The following is a 25715-nucleotide window of genomic DNA, read 5'->3' on the forward strand; positions in this document are numbered from 1 at the left end:
TCACAATTATGGATTACTGCAGAAACAATGCAATCATGGTACTAAATACTTTATTTCACAAAATATGCATTCTTTAAAATATGCATTACTGTAAAAGTGGAAATTTTCGCGGCGTTGAAATTTTCGCGCATTTCACGCAACCCGAAACTAGCGCAAAAATAAAAGCGCGCAAATATTTTTGCTTGCCATATGTTCCAGTAGTTGATGTCTTGATTCTGTGGAATTAAAAACACGCGAAACTCTTCTTACCCCGCGGAGCATGAAAAATTAGTCGCGCGAATATATCAACTTTTACAGTACATGTATGTCACTTTTCACAGCTGTAAATCATTCATATTCCCTATCCCTGCCATCTGATTCAATATCCTGCACTGATCCACAAATAGGATATCAGTCTATCGAGTCCAATGAGTAGATTCTGTGGATTGATTGGAATTCTCAAGATGTATGTATTTTTTCTGTCTTTTTGTCTTGAAACTAGATATTAAAATGCATTTCCCTTCCTCTACACAGTAATAGTATCTGCTCAAAATGGTGTTTACAGAGGCAGATCCAGAGGGGGGTGCACTGGGTGCACGCCCCCTCTTTAATTTTTGTTATAGCAAAAGAAATAAAAAGAAAAAAATGGGGGGGGGTTACGCCCCCCCCCCCCCTTTAATTTTGTAAAAGTGCCTCCCCTATTCCGAATTCCTGGATCCACCCCTGGTTTAAATGTGCCTTCAAAAGTGTTAAACTAAGTAAATTCACCACAAGCACAACTTTGAATGCTTGGTGTTTGTTATTCCTTTCGCAGCTTTCAAACGTCTTAAAACTGAGAAATGACACGCATGCATAATATATTGCATGAATACGTAGCACACACAAAAGCGTTTAAAATGCAAGAAGCAACCCTATGTACATTTCGTACCAATACAGGTATATATCATACTGAAAATAAGACTGCCAAATTAGACACTCTGACCTGTGTAGCTATGACAAGTATCCAGCACACATCGATGCCTGTGTACTCTTGCTTGATTAATTCCAAAGTTACACACGCAAAAGAAAAGGATCGACCTAGTAAAGATAGACCAAAAAAAAACAACAACAACAAAAAAAACTCAACAAAATGAACTATACAGGTGTGAACTTTGCTCTCTGCTGGCAATGTAAGTACAGGCAGACAGGATTGATGGTGTATTGTCATAACACATGACACATGACTAAGAAATGGACCCTGTTTTCACAGCAATGGGGTTACAATAGGGGGCTTGCTCCCAGAGTAAACAATGCGCTGGGACTACACAGATCTTGGGAAAACTCGGGCACTATTGTGGTGGTCTGCCCTCAAGAAAAAAAGAAAAAGAAAAAAGGAATAATCAGGAAATTGGATAAGAGCAAGCCTTTTGTGGCTGATGTACAGTATATATGGGTGTGGAGTTCTGGTTTTTATTTGGCTTTATCCAGCTAAATTTCAAGTCATCAACAATAGTAACAGAAAGTCATTCAGTACAACACTGATACACTGTAGCTCTTGCATGAAAAGAACCGAAAGAGCTGTTCATCATGAAATCAAATGAGTATTCAAATACTGTACATTGTATGCCATACATTTTGCAGAGGTCCTGTTTTCACAAATTTCTAAAGTCGACTGATATTAACAAAAGAAAAAAAATTGCCTCTCGCAGCACAAATCTTTATGGAATGTGAGGTGTCTATTAAAACAAAATTATCCTTAATGTTGCTCCTTGAAAATGGACAATACTGTACTTGCTTCTCAATCCATTGATCTGTGGTTCTCTGTCTCATTTATAATCAAACTGCTCAGAAAATGGTCTTTCAAGTTATGATGTCGTGAAGTACATTTTACAGTTCTGTGAAGAAGATTTCCTTGAATGCAAACTTTGTACTGCATTGATGATTCCTAAGAAGAGAAGACTGCAGATGGTAAATCAGCTCTACAGACTGATGATCTTTCAGCCTGATGACAATGAATTCCAGGGCAAATTAGATGTTTCTCAAAAGGGGATGAACTCTAAGGAGTAGTAAGTATATATCTGGTTGAAGTGCAAACATTTTGCAACAGATTGTATACTTGATTAATTACAACTGTCAGGTTACCATATCTGACTCATATATAATTTCACTCTGGGAGAGACCAGTGAAGCATGGCATGTCTACAAAGCCTCTGTCAGATTGATTCTCCCCCAGATGTATTATAGCTGAAATGTTGGCCATGACATCGCAGGCACAAAGCTTTCTGACAGTGAATAATATCAAAGAAGATATGATGCAGTCGATTCACAAAGTAAACAAGTTTTCTTTTTACACTGCTGAAAATTCCTCACAAATTGATGTTCATTGAAATCGACATCACAAGTAACCGACTGCAGGAAAACTCACAGAAAGTTAATGTAATATATCACTTCAATAGACTGTTCTTTTTTTTTTTTCTTTTTTTCTTTTTTTGCTGCTGCTGCTGCTGCTCCAGATATATAAATAGTATATGGTTTGCTTGTTTCCTTGCTTGGTTTTCCCCCTATTTTCTTCTCCCAAATTTCCTGCTTCTTTACTTTATTTTTGTCATCAACTACATTATGATTCATTTTCTTGTATCCCACTTCAGATATCCATTAAAGAACAAATGCCCGTACATATATATAGAATGGCAAACTTCAAAAACAAACAAACAAATCTGATGATACTTTTGATACACATCTGACCATCAATCAATTTGACCCAAATTGAGTCACAGCAGATACATTAGCCGGGTTCACACGTACATCAATTAGCGGGATACAAATCTCGAGATTTGCATCGCGATCGTCATCCCGAGTTTTTTGCACGTGTGGACAGAAAAAACCCGAAAATTAGCGAGATAAGCATCGCGATGCTAATCCCAAGAAATCTTGCGCTGGTTCGCCAATTAGCGGGATAATTGGCCCCGCGCTGGTACGTGTGAACGGTCGGGATTAGAATCTCGAGTTTTTACATCCCATCATGCAATGCGCACATCACAACAGCGAGGCCTCTGCGAGGAGGTCCTTCAACTCTTTGGAGAACAATAACAACAGCGCGCGAACCACACCACTGACGCGTAAAAGACAATGGACCATGCAATGGACAAAGGAAAGTGCGCACAGGCAGTGATAGAGAAGGGCACTGTGTGACCCAGTTTGCAGGCTTTGCTGTTATCTCTATCGGCAATTAGCGGGATAATTCGGTACGTGTGGACTCTCGCCAAATTAGCGGGATACCGATCGCGATCGCTATCCCGCTAATTTGGTACGTGTGGACGCTCGCAAAAAAACTCGGGATGAGCATCGCGATCGTCATCCCGCTAATTTGTACGTGTGAACCCGGCTATTGAAACTGTCACATTATTTTTTCATGTCAGTGTTTATCTATCTTTTGTGCCACAACATGCTGACTGCAAGTACATGTACATTGTATTATACCCTACTCAATATGAGAATAAAATGTAAAAGCAAAAGAGGCAGACAGATAGATTTGAGGAAAAAAAATGCTCTCTCTCTTACAAATAAACTGTCTGTATTTTCCATCAAACCAATTTACATTGCAGCATAACATTAAACAAAGCTTGCAAAAGTATCTTTTTCATGTGTGTATTTCTCTGAGCATGAAGTATGACAGCAAATTGATACTTGCTTTGAATAGTCCCAAATGATCTATGTACAATGTAAATAAAGAGGGAACACTCTGGAGCCGTTGTACCAATCAACTAGATGGGATCTGCACCTGTGCCTTACATTGTATAACAATGTGCAAAGTACAAGAGGCAATTCAGGCTGAAACATGCTGGAATGCATACTGTGATGTTTCTATATTGTCTGTACACCTTTGTTGTTTCCTCAGTACTGATGCAGAACATGGCCAGCGGAAGTACTGTACAAATGTATTTAATTTAAACTCACTACATCTTATCTACAACACAATATCTGTCCATAGACCATTAGTAGTGTGTATCGACATTATTGAAAATACAAAAGTTCTCAGACACTCTTCGGAGATTAAGAGCAACAACAACAATCAGTGGAGATGCTACAAGGTCCATTTGTGTACCTTGTAGACTTTGTGTATGATTATCACTGATAAAGTTACATATAATATTTGAGGCTTCCAGAATATAGTCACTGAAAAACAACAGAAAATACAGAACACATTTCTTGGATTTGCAAAAAAGAATAGTGGGGTAAAGTTGCAGATGATAATTACCAATAAAGTGTGAGTAGCATGTACTGTGTGCAGTACATTCTGAAGAAAAACCTTGGTCTAATTAATATTAAGCAAAGTTTGTATTTTCTTTTAAAGAGCATATCATTTCAGATCTTTTCTTCATCAACATAATTTATCAGTACAATGTAAGTTTCAATAACAACATGCTTATTATAGGAAGAAGGAAACATTGAGAAATCATACACACCTTGTGCAAATAGGATACATTTGATAGTACGTGGACAGAACCGAGCTTTTAAAAGGAGACAAATCCAACACCTGCACCAGAGACTTTATTCTGTGGGCAAAATTGAAGGCTTCAGATACGCATAGCAGTAATGTACACAAATCATTTATCAACACTGTCATTTTTTTTAAAGTAGTGTTCGAAAGAATATTACAGAAATAGCCAGGACCTTTGGTCCATTGTCAAATGTTCCATGCTCTTGAGTGAATGATCAAACACGTCTATGATGGAAGAAGCTAATCTGTTGCATTCCTTCTTGTTCAAATATTGCAAGCGGCGATCCAGTGCGCAAAAAAAAAACTGTGGTGCAAAAACACACCGATAGAATAAGTGAGGTTGTGTGGTTGTGTCATTGTGTGGATGTCTTGATTACTGGTGTGTTTTGCACACTCTTTGTATGGTTTATGATCAATGAATGAATAATGACTAAATTTTCTGGTACTTGCATTTATTTGGCGTCTCAAACTTCATGCGGAATGGGCATTATAAGAGCTCCGATTCTTGTGAGTAGATTGTGAATACAATTTGTAGCACTCCCAGTCATATACATCTACATGTACTGAATGCATTTCCCAGGTAAACAAATGACAAAATCACTTATTTATTCCTTCTTGAGGAATATACACGTATGGAAGGCTTGTCAATTTGTGATGATGTTGTGGAAAAATCAGAATTCCACTAACAAAATAAGGAAATCTTGCCTGCGCTTGATGTTGGAGAATCACTGCTCACTGCAATTATTTGTGGTGTGGAGTGTGTATGAATGGTGTGTAAATCATGGGGTCTGTCTTTTAATCCCATAATGCTAGGGACATGTTGGACACTTCAGGACAGTAGGGTAAAAGTCAGGTCAAACTCAAAGTATCGGTATCATGATGCATAGTTGATGGCCTCGCTTGAATGGGTGTGACTTGGGTTACAATTTTTCCTTGTGAACCAGTGCCATTCGGGTCGCAGTTTTTTTGCTCATGTACATGTACGTGTGAGTGAGAGCGCAAAAAAGGCACAATTTGAATAGTGATTCGAATCACACTTTTTCTGTGTGTGTGAATGGGCCTATGTAAATGTGTTTGATGCATTAAAACCGAAATGTTGGAAGGAGAACAGGGAGTGTATTGACACAGAATGACTCGACCAGTGTTTGAGAAAACAATGTGGGTAATCTAAGACTCCCCTGCTCCTATATTTCTTTCATACCATTCCACCAATTCATTTCCCATGTGCAAGTTCTGATATCCTAAAGTAAACCTGACTGCACCGCAAACACCCATTGTACAAATGCCCTGCAGTAACCTTCATGCACATTAAAGGGGAAAATATTCCTACATTTGGAAGCAATGGCAAAAAAAAAAAAAAAAATATTGCAATATACATCTCTGTAACACCATGGCTCATCTCTTTTAAAAATGGTTATTACTTTTTTTTCTGGATTCAGCTTTTGCATCTGTGCAACTTTCCTTTCTTCTATTTGGAAGAACTCTAAGAATCTGGAGCATCCAGAACCCATCCAAAAATATCAGTAACTCGAGTCGGAGCTGAGGTCTGTCCCACAGGGCCGTCATCATGACACCAAACAGAGCGACCGCAACCTCCGAACATCGTGTCAAAACTCACCGTGCTCTATTCAAGTACCTGACCCTTTCAGCACCACTCGAGATTATAGAAAGGTAATATGTTTTAGCTGTTCCTTCTCATTAGAATTGCATAATCTGTCTTACGGTATAATGAGGTTTGGGGGTTTTTTTTCATCACCAACATATTTTTGCTACCCTGGAAAAATGAGATTCAGACTTCTCATCAGCAACGCATTATAATGTCACAGTGAAATATTCATGAAAGCAAGGATATCTTTCTCCACCAACAACATACAATTGTATATTGCACTATCTGTTACGTGGTGGAAATATACTGCAAGCTACCTATAGAGTTTGGGAATAGTACATTATATTCTACCACAGAAGAGTTCTCATGTTCACTCAAAGAAAAATCTACAGGATAAGGCCTCGGGTGCACATTCAGACAGCATTTTCATTAAATGTGTCTAGAAAGCGTCCATCTGTTCAACTTGGTTACTGATGTATCATACTGCATGTTGTAAATACAAGGAATAAGATAGATCAATATTATGTATCAGCACTCAACATGAAGACTTCTCAGTCCTGTCCTGACAAAAAGCCTTCCAATTCTCATTCCAGAAGATTCTTTTTATTCCGAAACGAATGTATCTTTCTCAACATTCAGTATAATGCCAGTACCTTCTGTATTTTGTTTCTGTTTTGCTTTGTTTTGTCTGTTTTGTTTCTGTTTTGCTTTGTTTTGTCTGTTTTGTTTTGCTTTGTTTTGTCTGTTTTGTTTTGCTTTGCAATCTTGTTCCAAACCATACCTTTGATAAGAGGCTAGTTTCACTGGTCAAGGGAGAAGTAGTCATTCTGAGAGTCCAGCCTAATTTGACCACTACCTCCAGGGACACACAGATGTCCTAACGCACATTGTATACAACATTAGATGTAAATTATCTAAACTCAACAGAATCCAAGATGTAAGTAATAATAAGCTTGACTGCTAATGGCAGTTCCGTCTATTATCTCGTAAATACGCCGTTTATCTCTAGACACTCTCAGACCACTTTCTTTTATCAACATGAAATAGGTCAGCCTCACTGCATCATTAGTCTCTGGTCCAGACTGTTTCTATTTGCCAGTTTATAAAGTGCAGTGGACAGCATACAGTCAAACCAATTATGTTTCTTTACTGTGTCCTGGTTAATGAGTGAGTTAATAATATCAATGTTCTGGTCTGGTACCATACCGTGCTGAACACAGTAATTATCAAATTGTGGTTTAAGTTGTCAATTGCAACAGAAAACTTCTTCACATTGGTAATCCAGCTACAAAGCACTGATTGCTCTTTTTCCAGCCTGGTAAAACTTTGGGGAGTGTACACGCTTCTTGTACTCTTGTATAATGCTTGCTTTGTTTGTCTGTCTGTTTGTTTGTTTGTTTATTTGTTTGTTTACTTGTTTGTTTGTTTGTTGATCATTCACTTTTATCATCTCTTGCATATATACGCCAAAACTTAATAACGGTGACATGAAATCTGCTCCTGCGACAATTGCTCCAGTCTTATTTTCTCCAAGGATTTGGAGGAAGGGTTGTGATCTGCAGTGTGTTTAGGGTTAGTTTCATGTGAGGATTAGGATTAGGGTAAGGATTATGCTTGCGGGGAGAATTAATGTTTGGCCTAGCATGCAGATATTTCATGGGAGCAATAGTTGCAGGAGCAAATGTCATGGAACCAGTAACAACAACAACAATACAAAGAAAGCATGCAATACACAAGTAGTACATGTTGTCTGTGCAAGTTACCCACTTGTTTCATCTGTTACATACATGTGTGTATTTTTATGTCGAGTGTAAAAATACATGCAGTCTTCCACAAGCTGAAAAGCCATAACACCAATTAATAAGCTCGCTTAGTGACAGTGCTGTATGCAACTCCAGTTGAGCATGTCTATGTTTATGTGATAACTTCATCAATGTGCGTGCTTTGTCACTGGTCTGTGCATGCATACCCCAAGTTGCACAGCATGAAGGCGACTCAAAGGGTATATAAACTGAGGTGGGTTTACCCGAAAATCTTCACCAAGACTTCCTGATTGTCACGGCGCTGTGATCATGATGAGAAGTGCCCTGTAAACCCTCACTAGGAGGACACTTCTACGCTTGAATGTGAATTGGTTTAACCTCTTTTCTTACTCCGAAGAGAATTCACTGGCCTCTGCCCTGTAATAATCAGAAGAACGTATCATCTAAAGTCCTCCAATATCTCATGTTTAGAGTAAATACGATTATCCTACATGTACCTCACATACAGCTGAACATAAAAATAAAAAGTTTTCATGATCATTTTGACACCTGTTATGACTCTACAAGACGTTTTGATGGATTTACTGGACCGGTAATTAGAAACCCTGTACGAGCACAATTTGTATTTTATATTGTACATTATATTTGTACCTTACTTTGCAGTCATTTTTTCCCCCAAATACTAGTGACAAAATATCTTTGCAAAATATAATGGAGGTATACCACTTAAATTTTACTCAGAAAAAGCAATCTATGCTCAAATGTAAATACTGACCAAATCAAATCTTCTTTTACTGTATGTACAATGTATATAAAGCATGTACATATTTATGTACATGTTCAAGAAGATGCAAAAGTGAAATAAAATCATGCTCAAATCTTGATGCTACACAGCTCCTGCAAATAAACAATCTAAACACAAACATATCAAAGAAAGACTCAAAGCAGAGGCCTACAGGGTGTAAAAGGATCCACACCATACACTGTGTGTACATTGTGTAACCTGGGTGTACCGTTAACTTCATCTCATGCCCCTTGACATTATAATAATTGTAATGTTATGGCTATGGCTCAGGTTATACTTAGCTCATTAGACTCACATGTGTGTGTTTGCATACTTGTTAAAGGACAAGTTTACCGTAATATACATGTGGATTGAGTGAATGCAGGAATATTAGTAGAACACATCACTGAAGTTTGAGGAAACTTGGACAAACCGTTCAAAAGGTATGAATTTCTAAAGTTTCAGTGCTGCCATCGCTGGATGAGAAGACTACTACAGTTTGTGATGTCACGTGTGCAGAGTTACATAAAGAAAATATTTAGAGAATCCCACAACATTTCCTTTTATTTGAAAAATACACATTCCCTTGACTTGTTACTATCTGGTAAGAGTAATATTACTCCCCCTACCTTCTGGAAGAGGCAAGTCAACAGCTCTTTTCTTATGCAAGAAAAGTGAAAACATGTTCAGTTTTCTTTACATAAATTGTTCTTTATATTGTTCTACCCTATACATGTGACATCATAAACTGTAGTAGTCTTCTCATCCAGTGATGGCACCGAAACTTCTAATATTCATAACTTTTGAACGGACTTTCTGATTTTCCCCAAATTTTCATTGAGCGTTCTACTAATTATACGGCTGCATTCAAGTTGAACCCAACATGAATCAACAACTTGCAAGTGTACTCACTTCTATTCTATACCACCTGAACTTGACCATGTACAATTGAATCTACTCAATATTGACAGAGGCTTACATTTGTTGACACTCTTTAAAAGTACTTTTTATAGTACTTTTTGCAGCATAAATCATTCACTAATGGCACACAATCTGGGGAATTGCTTGGAAGTTTTCAGGGGTGTTTGTTTGTTTTTAAATCTACATGAAGTTTCTGATACCACTACTTGTTGGATTCAGTACATTCTTTTACTGAGAAAATAGTCATGGTGTGTGGACTTATTTATAAATGCACTGCCTGGGACACATTCAACAAATTCACTGAAATCAAACTGCAGAATTAAAAATGATATTTTCATTGAGGTTGCGCACATTATCTGAAAAATGATGGTTAAGCTTTGAATTAGTGCTCCATATAAGTCTCAAACTTAATAATTTACTTTTCATACAGTCGATCACTTTGGTTGTATTGCAATACAATTTAAACACGAGGGACGTGTTCACTGCTTGAACCCCAAAAGGACTGATCTTGACCCAAAACTTATAGGTAATGTTTACCATTGGGAGCAGTGATTTAAAAAAAGAAGAAGAAATGTTCGAGTTATCAAATCTGATGCATATATATGTGTACAACTTGTAAGTCAATTGTATCCTAACACATCCTATCATATAAACATTTTGCAATAAAGCTTGGAATAAAAGGAGATATCACTATTTTTCTCAATAAATTGTAACTGTCAACATTTTTTTTTCTAGAAACAATTTTATTTGAACTATTGTTCACATTTTATATATTTAACAATTTACCTAACATTAATTATACTGATTCACATTTTCACATTGGTTGTTTCTATTCCTTACTCGCATTGTAGAACTATTTTGAAGCACTTATAAAGCTTGGTTTTTGTTTCATCTGCAAATGGTAAATAATACCTTTTATGCCACCGGTGGCCTTTCTATTTCCCTTGTTTATACTAGCCCCTTTAAGACGTCTGGGTGTGTAATGCCAGGGTGATCAAGAGGCAGCTGGGAAAGTGGATCGCTATCAATTTACGTCTTCCCTTATAGTTGATTGATCATTGTATTACAGGCATAGGGGGGCGGCTTTGTGACCCCCAACTTGCCGGTATGGCCCATACGCCTGATCAACGCCTTGCCAACGTGACCACATGTATCTGCACCACCATTGAGTCAGACTTTGTGTCAACAAGATCGAACCAGGCTAGATCTAAAATGGCAAGACCTTCAATAGTACACTGACATTCAATACCTAATCGACCCTTTAAAGCTCCATTCTGCGATTAAAGTGATGGTACGTATAATAATCAAGTACTTTCACACAATGGTTTTATCTCCATATAATACCACACTGTATCTCAAGACCCATGCATGTTTTCTATGCACTTTAATACATAAAGGTACTAGTAGTATACTTTACCAAAGAAAGAACTTTATCATCATTGCATATCAGAAGCTGTGACATACATGTACGATGTATGTAGGGCCTATGCATTGTATAGATCAGTTCAAATTTGTCTGAAATTAGGAAAAAAAAGTGACATATTACAAGTTTGCCTTTTCTTTGCCACAATATAATCTACAGCACATTCTTCTAGCATCCTAAATTTAACTGTGTCGGTCATCTTCAGCCGTATCATAGAAAGGCATTCTATCCTTGACAATGCACATTTCATATAAAGAGCTAACAAGGACAATCACAGACACACACAAAAAAAAAGTCACAGCTACACTGTGCAGCTGTGCAGTGTTTAAGATTCACTTTTAAATAGAATGGCCGAGGGATGTTGTGCTAAAGTGGTACCTTTGTAGATGACATCTCGGTCTACAATGAATATGGCATTGAGATGTGACATCTTGCATTACTAAAGATTGACATACACTAATTTGCAAACACTTCTTATACACATGAATCTTCTGGTTTTGTTTCATAACTTTCAAGTATATAGATACTATCTGTTTTTAGGATAAACATCCTTATTTCCATTATTTCAAGAGAGGATTAAGCTTACCCTTCATCTCCTGAAAATGCATTACCTGGTCATTTATTGAAGAAATCACCCTCAGGTAGAATTATTCATTCATTGCGTGCACACACACATACACACACACACACACACACACTGTTCAAAATTAAAAGTCCATCTTTACGGTGACATCTTCAAAAATTGTACAGAAAATTATGACCACCATGTACTTCAAACATGATCCATCCATGATGGCTTCACAGATGTTTACAACCCAAAAATATCTGCTTTGATAAAATGCCCATGATCAGAAACTCTCAAACCATATCCTACAAAAGATTCTTTGAGAAACTGTTAAAAGTCAACGTTTTCCATTTTGTGGATGTGTATAAAAAGCACGATATCTCTGAGAATGAGCTACAGTTTGTACACATACATTTGTAGAATCTACCGCAATGCTCCTTTTTTGAATTATATATTTAGAAGAAGTGAAGTAGAAGAAAACAACCTTAAGCCTGGAAGTGAGACTATTTCAATAATGGTTGCTATTAAGCCTAATTGGGCGAAGGGTTCGTTGGTGTCACATGAATCTTCGTATCACACTGCAACACCCTTTGGGGGAAATTCTTTGCAGTTTGCATTAGGATCATACTGTCAATGCATCAGTCCGTGTTGCAGCATTTTGAGCACAAAAAGAAAACACTAAAAGCTGAATTTTTGTGGTAAAACTCAAGTTTGATACACCCACAAGCATGTGACTCAATGCCAAAAACATCACTGTTTATCTTGACATGACTGAAATACAGCAATATGTACCACATCAAGCCAACCCCAAAACCACATAATGTAGAAAAGCCTTGTCCTTGATACAGGTTGTTATTTTGCATTGTTTTCACACATGCCTTGTTTAACAATCTGTAGGCCTCTTTTTTTTTTCATGTCAATCAAGGTCATTGCCAATAGGCATTATACAAGAAATGTACCATATCCCTACAAATGCAGTCATTGTCATGCTTAATGTCAATTGAAAATCTGGTGGATAGGCCTACTAGTTTAAAAAGTACATAAAGAGTATTAAACACATCAGATTCAGAGATCTTTGACATTACAACAACTTGGATGTCAAGACAAACTTTAAACGCTGACTGATATCTATTGATATATTGTTCATGTGTATTAAAAATACACTGGTATATATTCAACATCAAATTTCATTCAGCCTTGACAAAAAGGAACGACTCCCCCCCCCCCCCCCACAAAAAAAATAAATAAATAGATAAATAAATAAATAAATGAAATAAAATAAACTTAGAATTAATATGGCCTAAATAAATAGGTCCTACACCAAATGAATCATTACTTTTTTTCTTTATCAGTGAATGTGAAGACATTGTAACATAGCTCTTGACTCATACAATTTCAATGTGATATTAAATGCTACACTACAATGTCAGCCATTTAATTTTCTGGATATGGGATACAGCATGCCCATACAAAAGGGCTACAGCTGTACATGTTCAAGGACATTTCAATTTCTACAATCTCCACAGTACTAAGAGTTGGTGACAGCCTGGACTAAAAAAGAAACCCATCCCCCCCCCCCTCCCCGGGTCAACCTCTGTCACTTTCAATTCCCCTCATTACCCCCTTCCTCGTGATGCTGGGGTGCGGGGGAGGATGGAGGTAGAGTGGATGCGGTCTTGTGGATACCAATGGCAACCGTATCCACCCCTGAGATGGTAAACATTCATGGAGGGACCAGATACATCACACAACCTCCTGCGGTATTTGGATGTGACGACTGCTGCCGTCGAGGTCTCGCGAACTCATCACGTTGCCACAGCCTGCGATAACTGTTGTCATGTATGTGTGTCTGACTGATAGTCAGTTGTTCGCCCACATGCTGTGCTACATAAGACTCCCCCTCCCTTCCCCACCCACAGTATGCAAAAATGATGCCTGTCACACACACACACACACACACACACAGAAAAAAAAAGCATGTTTATGTCACCTGTCAAATTTAAGTAAGGTATCAACCAAACCATTATAAAACATTGTGGCATTTCTTAAAGATTTCTGTCAACTGAACACAACGTGTGCACATTCCATTCTTGACAGCACTATCTCTTCAAATAAGTATCATAATTCCTGCTTGATGAAAAAATGCGAAGCATTTGCAACTGACCACAAATGAATTGTAAATTTCATTGAACTTCAGCTTGTCACAAAACAATGCCTACTGGAATCAGAATGTAATATACAGCACATGCTAAAAATAGTGCACTTTTGAAATACTGTAAAACATGCTATTTTCGCAACTTGCCTCTAACATTCAATGTGTATAGTGCAGACTGAAACTTTTAATTTTGCGAATCTTGGCTCTCACAAAATTCTCAAAATTAAAATGCACACAAACATTCCTCGTTTTACAATACTGTATAGTTACATTCAGGGCGAAATGGTAGACTCTTCGATACCACCCTTAAATTACAACTAATACTACAATGCACAGACACACTCTTTTTTGTAGACTACCACACATAACACCTAACACAATAGACACACTGTGTAGCTCAATTGTCAGACAGCCCGTGCCCCATTGATTAGTTTGCACTATTTTCTGCAAATACAATATCACCCTTTAATCTCTCACATCAGACCCCATTGAGTGCAACAAAAAAGTGAATGTTCAAGGAGAGGGGTCTGAGCCGTGAGTGTGCAAACAATGCAAGAATTCCGGGGTGCTCAAATCAATAAATGGCGGGTAAACCTACCCCCACGTGACCAGTCATATCATTCTGAATCACACTTTGGTCAGGGGCAACATTTCTCCGGAGTCAGAGAAAAGTCTGCCCGCACACACAAATATTACCTGCTGAACTAACTGACTCTTCCTTATTATTGCTGAGGATGTGTTTGGTGGCTTGGTTTTGTTTTTTAATCCATCCACCCTCTCTTCTCAAACATTACCCGCACCCCATGTTATTCCTCAGTACTGTCTTACTCACTTTTTGACTTAGGGCCTACTTGTATGGTATTATTATTATTAGTGCGAGGGTCTGCAGTTCACTTTTAAAGGGACTGTACAGTACTGGTTGAGGTGAGGATTCAGCTTGAAAAGTTTTATGAGATATTTAGAAACCACTCTATGAAATGTTACAGAGCATACAATTCTGATGGGAATCAAAAGTTTATTTGATGAAAATCTGTTTTGAAATGACCAATATATCTAAAAACAAGGTAAAACAAAGAGACCCTAATAAAAGTTGTGGCCTGTCAATCTTTTTTTTTTAATATCTCAGCCACTTCAAGACCAATTTTCATTAAATAAATGTTGAATCTTTCTTGAAATTACATGCTTTTTCATATTTCATAAGAAGTTTTTCATTATCTCACAAAAACAAGTGTTATAAACCTGACGTTAGGTCTCGATCAAAACTATACAATCCCTTTAATCAACTGTTTCTGACCTAACCAACTGACAATTTTAAATCAGATTGATAATGACGACACTTCTTCTGAACTAGTGTTTTGTCATTACAGATTGTCCTCTTTGAAAGCTATCATTAAAAAACTGAACAAGCCTATTTTTTATGTACATTGTAAGTATATTCTTTGTGTAACTCAGCATGCTACAAAATTGAATCCTATTTTACCAGCATGATGAGGACATTTCTCTGTTTTAAAGATGTTCTTATTGATCTTACGTATTTGGTGTCTGTTTAGAACTGAGCTCATGGAACTTACTGTACATTGTACAGAAAAAGAGAGTGGATATTTCAGCACTGCTGGTCTTTCCGTAAAGGACAAGTTCACCTTCATTTAACATAAGGATTGAGAGAATGTAGCAATATTGGTAGAACACATCATTGAAAGTTTGAGGAAAATCGGACAATCCGTTCAAAAGTTATGAATTTTTGAAGTTTTTGTGCAGTCACCGCTGGATGAGAAGACTACTGCAGTGTATGATGTCACATGCGTACAACAATATAAGGAAAATATAAAGAGAATTTCACAAAATTTCATCTTTTGAAAAAAATACACATTCCCTTGACTCGTTACTGACATATGTTATGGGTAATATTATTCCCATTGCCTTTCGAAAGAGGTAAGTCAAGTGCTCTTTTATAATGCAAAAAAAAAAAGTGAAAATGTGTTGAATTTTCTTTACATTTTCTTTATACTGTTGTACTCATATGACATCACGAGCCTTAGTAGTCTCCTCATCCAGCGGTTCCAACACAAAATTTTAAAAATTCAGAACTTTTGCATCGATTGTCCAATTTTCCTCAAACTTTCACTGACGTGTTCTACTAATATTGAGCTGCATTCTCTCAGTCCTTATGTTTATGAAGGTAAACTTGTCCTTTAATTGATTTTCTTGCTGAAAGTTCATTCTGAAATAAATCAATAGGCACATCAAAACATGTAACAGTACATTCCCATCATTATCAAGTTGCAGTAACATAAATCTGACAGATTTGCCTGGGGCTACGTAAATCAACAGCTGCATGGAATAAAAGGAGCAATTTGTCACAGAGAGAATGAACTGAGCAACATGCTCTACTATTAAAATTACATCACTTCATAAATCCACAATAACCATCATTTCACTGGACCCAGCAAATCAAAATGGAAACATCAAGACACTAAAATGAGCTCTTAAAAATGGAAAAAGGACTGATGCTGGCAATTGTGATGATAGCTTAAACCGGCACGCAGTCCCTGAAGACGTTGTTTTCAAGCCATCCTCGTTGTTCGATCCATCAACATCTTCCCTGGAGCCAGCTAGCTGCTGCCTTCACAGCTGCTCAGCTCAGCCATAAGCTCCCTGCCCCTCCCCTATCCCTGGCCAGTCCTTCCTCGACTTCTTGGCCATGGTCAGCTGACCGACACAGGATCCCTTCATTCTAAACATGCCAATGTATCAGTGGATAACCTCAATTATACAGCCCAGAAATTCCCATTAGCACTCAATGTCGAAACCCTTCCAGCCCTATATCTTGTTTTGCAGTTGCTGTGGCAGTTCAGGATCAGGTCGATCGAATTAGGGGCTTCTCACATACAGGACTCGTGTGCATTACATTTAGCTGCATTCCAGATCCAATTTGTCAATTAATTTTCAATCTCCAGAAAGATGAATTCATTCATCATCTGCCATATCAAGACATCATGAAATACCCCCTATATACATCATGAATCAATTGCCAATTTTTTTTTTTTTTTCAGTTTTGATCAGTATTCATATGTATACATTGGCCCAGAATAGGGTCATAACATTGATGTGCATACTTTCTATGCTGACAGCATATCATATGGTATTTTACAATGGACCAAATTATGGTCTCTTAATGATGAGGAGATAGATTACGATGAAATGTCATTGCTTGATGGCCACTCTGATCTTTTGGCAGACTCTTGTCATTAATATGATGAAAAATGTGTCACATTTTCGCTTACCATACCTTCATATCCTCTTTCATCTGTAGCTTTGCACATTTTTGACAATTTGATCTGAAAGAAATTTGCCACAGCTTAATCCAAACTACTGACTGCCAAAAAAATCAATAAATTAAAAGAAAATCATTTATTTATTTTTTTTACTTTGCAGTGAACAGCAAATTTGAAGCGAAGTCAATCACTCCTGTACCGCATTATACCAAAAAGGGTTGCCATAAAGATGTGTGATTACAATAGACCAGACTGACCACAATGGTTTGGGTTTTTGTTGTTTTTAGGGGGATGTCACTCAATTTAAACAGAATGTTGGTTTTGAGTAAATATCCACGAATCATCTAAATTAAATACCACATAATATTTCCTATAAACTGATTATGATCCATTCAATCATGAAATTTGGTTTGAAACACATCTACCGTAATCTGTCCAGGTCAACAACACTGATTTACAGCTTCATTTCCATGCTATTCTTCTTCTCTTTTTTTTTTACCTGTTTGATCAGCAACCAGAAGTTGTTTTGTTTGAAGGAGTATGACCTGCTGGATATTGTGCCAAAAAGTAGGCTTGCAAAGTCACTAAATTCCAAACTGACACTACATTTATCAAGACTTTCAAGAGCAAGCCCAACCCACAGAATAGAAGTGAACTTCAGGAAAATTTGATCCACTTTCCTGCTGAGACAGCTGGCACAGTCTAATTTTTCAGATGTGAACTGACCGTGAGTGGATTTCTGGAATTGCGAGAATTCCTGGTCAGCATGACAGTCACTGCCATGGTTGGACCAGCCGTGGCTGACAACACAGGATACAAGTAACATTTCAGCAGTCTGCTTTCATGAAAAATTGGCTTTGATGTTGACTGTGGACTGCTTTATGGTTGTGTTTATGCACCAGCTGCCGTTAAATCATTCACTGAGAATGTCTTTTTATCCATCACCATATGCCTCAGGCATGTATCACTGCACGAAACCCAGGGTTCAGTATATGCGTCAATTCTGTTGCCAAGGAATATGTGTAACCTAACAATGTGGCAAGTTGCCCGTGCAATAATTTATGTCAGGAAACCCATTTAATGTGTATAATCTGGTGATAAAAACCAATGATAACACATCTTCAAAATAATGACCTCATCTTTCAAGTCTATACATAGTACATGTATGTCTGTCAAATCAGAATTTAGCTTGCTGCATCTTTTGAAAAATATACTGTCAGTCCTTGGTATTAACTCTTCAAGCACTTTAACAAAACACCATCGTAGGCTGCATTTATCTAACGTGAGAGGGAGAGAATCTCATTTCAAAACGCTTTTGGAATGGTGTTTGCGAATGTGGTTTGAAACGTGATTCTCAGGGTGCCGCGTTTATCTAACCATCATACAATCGCGATTGGAGTGTTGTCACTGCGCAGCTGCTTTGCGCCGTCTGACCTGAGAAGTGAAGGTCAAATGCGTACCACCAAACATGCCTCATCGGTCCCACACAAATAATGGGCACAGAGCACAACCGGAAACAGCTGGGGTTTGACCTTGAGATATAAACACATTACAAAACGGCATTACGTTTATCTACTAGAGAACAGCGATTGTGGTCTCAAACGCGTTTCAAAACGCCCTCTGAAAGGCGTTTCAAAACGGCGTTTCCAAACACGTTTGAAAACATGGTTGCATTTATCTAACCCCTGAAAATGCCTCAAATGTGTTTAGGATCGTGATTCTGCCTCAAAAATTTTTTAGATAAACGCAGCCATAGTCATTCCTACATTTCATGACAAAAGAGTCACTTTAAAAGAAGTAGGCCTAATCCAAGGAAAAAAGATGTTGCTTCCTGATGAGCAAAAATACTGCTTCACAATGCAGAGTCACAGTTACATGTACAGTGTATATTGATCTCCAACAAAAGTGAATACCACAGTATCTAATCAACGATGTCATTCTAATCTATGAAATATTGTACACTGTATCTTTATGATGTTCACAAGCATCCTCGGACTTGCACTGCAATTAATAAGTAAAAGTCTACTTCACAAACCGAACTGAACCTCCTATATCACAGTAATTTTCTGTAGACTCAATTTCACTTGCAAAGTGTACCATTTATGGATAGCTACAACCCTTTCTGTGCCACACACTTTGGACACTGTGTACAACTCTGTGGGTTTTCTGTGCCAATCGGCACTCGAAGCATACAGAGGTTTTAGAGTTACAATGAAAGTTTGGCAGAGACGAATCTACTCACATTTCATTAGAGTGCAGAACTCTCTTAAAAATACATGCATATATGAACTCACATTGGATAAAGAAGATTTACCCTTCAGGGCCTATCTTACTCTAGATAGCAAACTTGGCCATGATTGCTGCAACTGGTGCAAATCAAAAGATCAAGTAAGGCTTGCCAAGAAGGCGACTCCAGGGCAACATCCGAGACTTCTCCAAACAAGTGACAACTTATTCACCCAAAAGTTGAGGAGACATTGCCGCCGTGTCTCCAGTACACTGTACAGATGTATAATAGGTCTTCAATGGGTCTCAGCAAGGTTACGAAGACATCCTAGAGACCTTGTGAACAAAATTAATCTCTGCGAATTGGTCGCGACTAAAAAAATGTCACAGAGACGTTATGGAGATATATCCCAGACCAGAGAGAGACTGGAAAAAAAAAAAAGTTTCCTTAAAAATTAAACATGTTCGATTCTCTCGTGGCTCCCGCAGACCTGGCTAGCGTCCAGGTGACATCACAGCGACGTCTCCGCAACAATGCACTACTCCAATGACCAACAAGACTCGGGTCACCACTAGGTCGCCTCCATGTCTCCAAGACAGCCAACGATACATGTACATACTCTTTACTTCACCATTGGCACATCCACTGGGTTTCTTTTCCCACAAGTCAGTAAAGGTGTATCAGGCATTAATCAAAACTACAGTGTACCTCATAACTTTTAATATTGTACAGGGATCATGCCATCCCCTAATATCTCTACTTGGCCTACATAATTGGAGATATCACTCAATTAAGTACAGCTGAACATGGACACATACATTGTACACAGTACACTAGCTGTGGTTGTACCCTGTAAAGGTAGTGTTAACCATTCTCTCATTTTTAGGTGAGGTAAACCAGCGCAATGTACATCATAATTAATTAGCCTAATATGATACCGGTTTGAATAATTTCTAACATAAATGGTACATCCTGATATTTAAATTGTTTCCTGCGTGGATAAGCTAGATGCCATTCTTGGTTTGGGTGAATGTTTCTCATCATGGCCTTGTTGGAGGAAGCAACATCTCCAATTGAGAGTTGCAGAGCTCTTAGGAGATTCTGATGTAATTCTCTATTTAACAGTCCAACTAGTGCCTAGTGGCTATCATCACTCACTTGAGAATTTACTTGACAGTGCAATATGTATGTTTTTGTACATGATTTGTTAAACAAACACAAAATAGAGAAACAACAAGATAAAATAGTAAGGCGGTGCAGATAATAGTCATGTTTACAATGAATGTGATCCTACAACACGTAAATGAATAAATTTACATGTATCTAAATGAATGAATACAAATGCGCATTCACTTTTGTTTCACCCTTACAAACTTGTTCACTTCCCATAGAAAGGCATTGAATTTACTGCCTATTATCACCCCCTTTCTAACAGCATCTAATTTTGTTTCAATATCATCTCTACCAGAGTAAAGAGTAAAATCAGGAAGATGTTTTCATTTATTATGAAATATTTACATCATACAAGCTTGTAAAGTTAGATCAGCATTTACATCAAAGAGCACATAGTTATGTCATTTCAGCTCAGTTTACTATGATGCAGAAATTAGCGTGGTACCACACGGGAGGCGCAGCAGGCCTTCTCCTCCTCTTCGCCCGAGCGCATGTGGGACAAAAAAAATTGTATCGATGGGATCAGGAGCTAGGAAACACCTCCTCCTTTCACAGGCATCCGATCCACGCCCCAATGCCCATTATCATCAATGGTCACTCTTCATACAGGAACAAATTACAATGTACAACTCGATGAAATATCATGCACATCACTGACTACTTATGACACTCAATTGACCATATAAAAAATAAGCACACTTTTGAGGGAAATCACTGTTACCGGATTTCGGGGAGGCACGGAGGACAACTCCCAACGGAAACTCACCTTTGCTATCCGCAGCGGTTCCCCAGTACCGCTACCACCTTGCAACCGTAGACCCCACGGCGCACCGCCTTGGAGAGTTACGACAAAAGCCGACATAGTGCTCCGAAAAATACACCTTCTGATTTGTTCGTATTGATATTGAGATATCCGGATATCATTCCACGTTGATTATCGCAGCTAATCCATAACACGCTCTTGCATTTGGAAGATCAAAGCATTAACTTCAAGCAAGACTAAGCTCCACCAATTCATCCAACGATCCCTACTCAACTAGTACAGATACAGACACGACAGGGGACTTCACGTCCTCATGAAAAGTGCACACTCCAACGAGCGCAGCACATAAAAAAAAAAAAAAAAAAAAACAGGGTGAGCAGCGGCCAGCTCTGTCTACACAACCATTGTCCACCACGCGTACCTCTATAAGCTAGTCACACTTCATGTAGACTCGCTGTTTCAAGGACAGCGTAGTGTCAACAAGCCCACCTTCAGAGGATGAATGCTAAGGGAGTACTAGTATGTGAATAGGCCTTCGAACAAGGAAAGCGGGAAACATGAGAGAGAAAAAAAAAACCACGCACACATTTCAAAACCGGCATACACTGTATTCATGAATTACTTCCCTACAAAATTGAACTGTTCCTTTTCTGTACAATCCCAGGGTTATCGTTTATTTTGTAAACAAAGCACTAACAGAAACACATCGAGATGCACAACGGCTTCCGTCCGCCTATATGAAGTAAAGAGTTGAACTTTTCAATAAAAATACCCATAGAATTTAAAGTGAAACGCACAAACGCAGGCAACCTGTTACAACCAAATGGCATCTTACATTTAATTTTCTCTCACTCAGCGTGGTACTGCTGTTCCCGCTACTACTCCACTTCTAATGCTGCTATTGCTGCTTCGTTTTGTTTATATATTGTTCTGTTTTTCATGTAAGTGACTGTAGGCCTATAATAACATCATGATTATCACTATTATGTCCATGGATGATGCTGAAAGATCTGACTATTGTGGTGATGCTAAAGAGAAAATGCAAGGGGGAAAATGACATGCTCTTGGTATGGTATATCCCTATCAGTGGCGGATCCAGAGGGGCGCACCGGGCGCGCGCCCCTCTTTACTTTTTTTTTTAAAACAAAAGAAATAAAAAGAAAAATATTGGGGATCCGGATCCGCCCCTGCCTATTATCTTCTCTCTCTCTCTCTCTCATTATCATCATTCTCCGAAAGAATTATTATAATAGTTTAGTATAATAGTTTCTATCTCGCCCTGAAATGATCTCATTCAGGTCTTCTCATTATCTCAAACCGTCGCATGCACATTGACAAATATGAATTGTATCCGAGAAATGTTGATATTTTCCCTGAAATGGTTCCATATTCAAAGTCTCATCCAAGACAACTTTAGACAGATATGATGACTGGGAAAGACGTCACATTGTTACGGGAATGATGCATAAATTCTGGGACTGGATCATGATTGGAATCTCTTGTGCTCCTTCCATGAATTTCCTTTCTCTTCTTTTCTACTTTTTCTTTTCCTCCTCTTCCTCCTCTTTCTTCATATTTTTCGTCTTTTTGTCTTCTTCTCCTTCTTCAGAGCTCCTACTTTTATTTCAGTCTTCTTTTCCTTCTTTTAGCATCATAAACCATTATCATCGGGGAATCTTTGATTTTTACTTTTGTTAATGACAGTTTCTTCTTATCATCGGATTATATTGATTCAACTATTGTTCGAAATGTAGTTTCATATGCAGTGCATCGGACCTATATAGTAGCGTTATGTCTGTATATCGTTATTCAAGGCCTTATGAGAAAGATGATAATCCGGTAATGTCTGTCAGAGAAAAAAAAAAAACACACAACAACAACAACGATAGGTTGAATTTGCACGAGTTGCCTTTTTGTCGTAGAGGGCTCACTATCATAATTTTGGACAGACATCATAAATGCCAAAACACTTGGTTAGACCGGTTAAACTTGCAGATCTATGGATGACAACTACTGTGACGAAGACAAAATAGCACTGAAATTAAGTCATTTTCAATGAGATGCTCATGGATAGATCATACTTAGTATTATATTTTTGATCCTCGTGTGATGGTTGAAAGAGCCTCACGTGATTACTAAGTACTTGTAAGCTATGTGTTTTCAGCAATTTCAGAATGTCTGCCTGTTTGACACCCCACACAAACTAACAATGGGCACATTGTGGGAGTGTCCCGTTATTTTATCCCATGTACCTCCATCAAAATGCCAATTCTGACATCGCGCAATGCAACTTTGACATCACATGCAATTCTGACATTATGCCATGCATGTTTCGCACAGTAACTTTATGAAATGTCAAATGTAATAAAGCAATTGTGACATCACAAAAGGAATTCTGATATCGCGCGCTGCTTCGCGAGTACAGCCCCTCTTCTGTGAAAATACGTGAGATGTCATGTGACATCGCGCGCTGTTTTGTAGGGCAACTTTGTGAATTATGATACATTGAACAATTTTAAAGCAATTGTGACATCACAAACAATTCTGAGGTCGCGCGTTGCTTCGCGCGTACGGCCACTTTGTGAAATGTAACAAAGCAATATTGTGACATCACAACGCAATTTGATCTGACGTCGAACGTAGCCATTCGGTGAAATGTAACAAAGTGCAGTGACATCGCGCGCTGCTTTTTGTAGGGCAACTTTGTGAAATATGACAATTGAGAGCAATTGTGACATCACAAACAATTCTGCTGTCACGCACGCTGTTCACAGTCGCGCGTATGGCAATTTTGTGAAATGTAACAAAAAAATAATTGTGACATCACAAAGCATTACTGACATCGCGCGCTACGTCGTACGACCACTCACACACTCACACACACACACATTAGTTAATGTGACGACAACTTAATCGGAGGGGGAAAAAACCGAAACAAAACAAAAAACAAACTCGAAAAGCACTCGGAGAGCGCAGACCTCCGTCAAGCCAGCATTTCATTAATTGTACAAAGCACGCATGCAATTTTCCAATAAAGAAGCCTTTTGTTTACGTCATCAGCAGAGCACGCACTTGTGTGCGCATCAGCTAGAACTCTATACGCCAAAATATATATGAAAAAGAAATCCTTCAAAAATCCATAGAAAATTCCCGGATCACTACCAAAATTTAATCGTCTTTTCCTTGTGTCATTATCGACTTTTCCAGCAAGTTTCATTTAAATCCGTTCTCAACTTTTTGAGTTATTTTGCAAACAGACAAACCAACGCCGATGATCTCTTAGCCTCCTCCTTCCCTGGCGGAGGTAATAAATTGAACAAATTAACCATGCCAATCTACTACTGACTTCCAACTAACAATGAGACCTTTGCTATAGCAAACCAAATATGCCCATTAATTGGTTGATTTTAGTAAGTCTGAACTCGCATTATTTACAAAAACTACCTGCAGGTGCTTTTCCAATGAACTGAAAGTTTTAGCAAACAAAACAAATTTGACACAAAATCCCTGTATAGGGCCTATTCAGCATTCAGTGGTTTGCAACTGAACGTTCCGAAAAGAAATGGCCCTGTATAAAAACTACAACATGTATACAGGTCTAGGGTATAGTTATGAAATGTAGTATGATATGATATGATTGACAGTTATATACATGTATATATATATATATATATATATATATATATATATATATATCAAATGATATATTTTTCATCTTTTGGTTTGAACAATAATGAGAGTGATTATCAAGATGTTTTCTGCTGTTGTCGGGGGGTATACATGAAAACGATGTTAGGAACCAGATTCACGTTCCACTGTTATAAATATCTTAATATAACATATTACATAGTTATTAGATTTTAGCTTGCACATACGGCTATGTTTATATTTCTCATTTGTTTTATGCTTATATCTCAGAGTTGTCCGCGTGCAATTTGAACTCATGAAATATAAACTGCAATTTAGTCTGTTGGCTGCTATGTTTTACTCTGTATGTTTGGGTTTTTTTTTAATCAATGAACCACTTCATTTCAATTCAAAAGAAATATGGGCACGTATTAACTGTGATCTCCTTCCTCTTTTCCAATCCCCCCCCCCCGAAACCATTTTTTCTGTAATTCGATTTTAAACACAAGTTGTGCTTTTTGTTTGGTTGTTTGTTTAAACTATTTCTAAGAGTATGTAGACGACGGTGAGACTGTGTTATTATTTTTTTTTAAATACCCATGCCAGTTAGCACGTCAATCTTGTAACAGTACGTTGAATTACATGGCGGCATCATTATGCTAATGCGTTTCATAATGCGAAGTTATGAAATTGGGAAGACTCACCACTTTTGACAGTATTGATATCTTCAGTGAGTGGACTGATGATGTCGTCACCTAAAAAGAACTTTATACTAAAAAACAAATAACAAACAAACACACACACACACACACACACACACTGACAAAAATTATATTTTTCTGTTACAAAAGTTTAAAACATAATGTTGAAATCCCTGTCTGAATACGTTTAAAATCAATGATCAGATACCAGCATTATCACTCCAATCACTGCTTGCTCTTTTACTTTGATGTTATTTGTTTGTTTGTTTGTTAA

The 25715-nt window shown here is 37.9% G+C and overlaps 1 protein-coding gene across 1 annotated transcript in view; it reads right to left on the reverse strand.

Moving 5' to 3' along the window:
- Positions 1-21384, reverse strand: part of LOC140228753 (uncharacterized) — a 197728-nt gene extending 176344 nt beyond the window's left edge. Inside the window, exon 1 of the mRNA XM_072309029.1 lies at positions 21117-21384. Coding sequence (XP_072165130.1) covers positions 21117-21212 — 96 coding nt within the window. The 5' untranslated portion in view covers positions 21213-21384. The remainder of the gene's footprint in view (positions 1-21116) is intronic.
- Positions 21385-25715: the final 4331 nt, after the last annotated feature.

Source organism: Diadema setosum, chromosome 5 (genome assembly GCF_964275005.1).
Source record: "Diadema setosum chromosome 5, eeDiaSeto1, whole genome shotgun sequence".
In the NCBI taxonomy this organism is placed as follows: domain Eukaryota; kingdom Metazoa; phylum Echinodermata; class Echinoidea; order Diadematoida; family Diadematidae; genus Diadema; species Diadema setosum.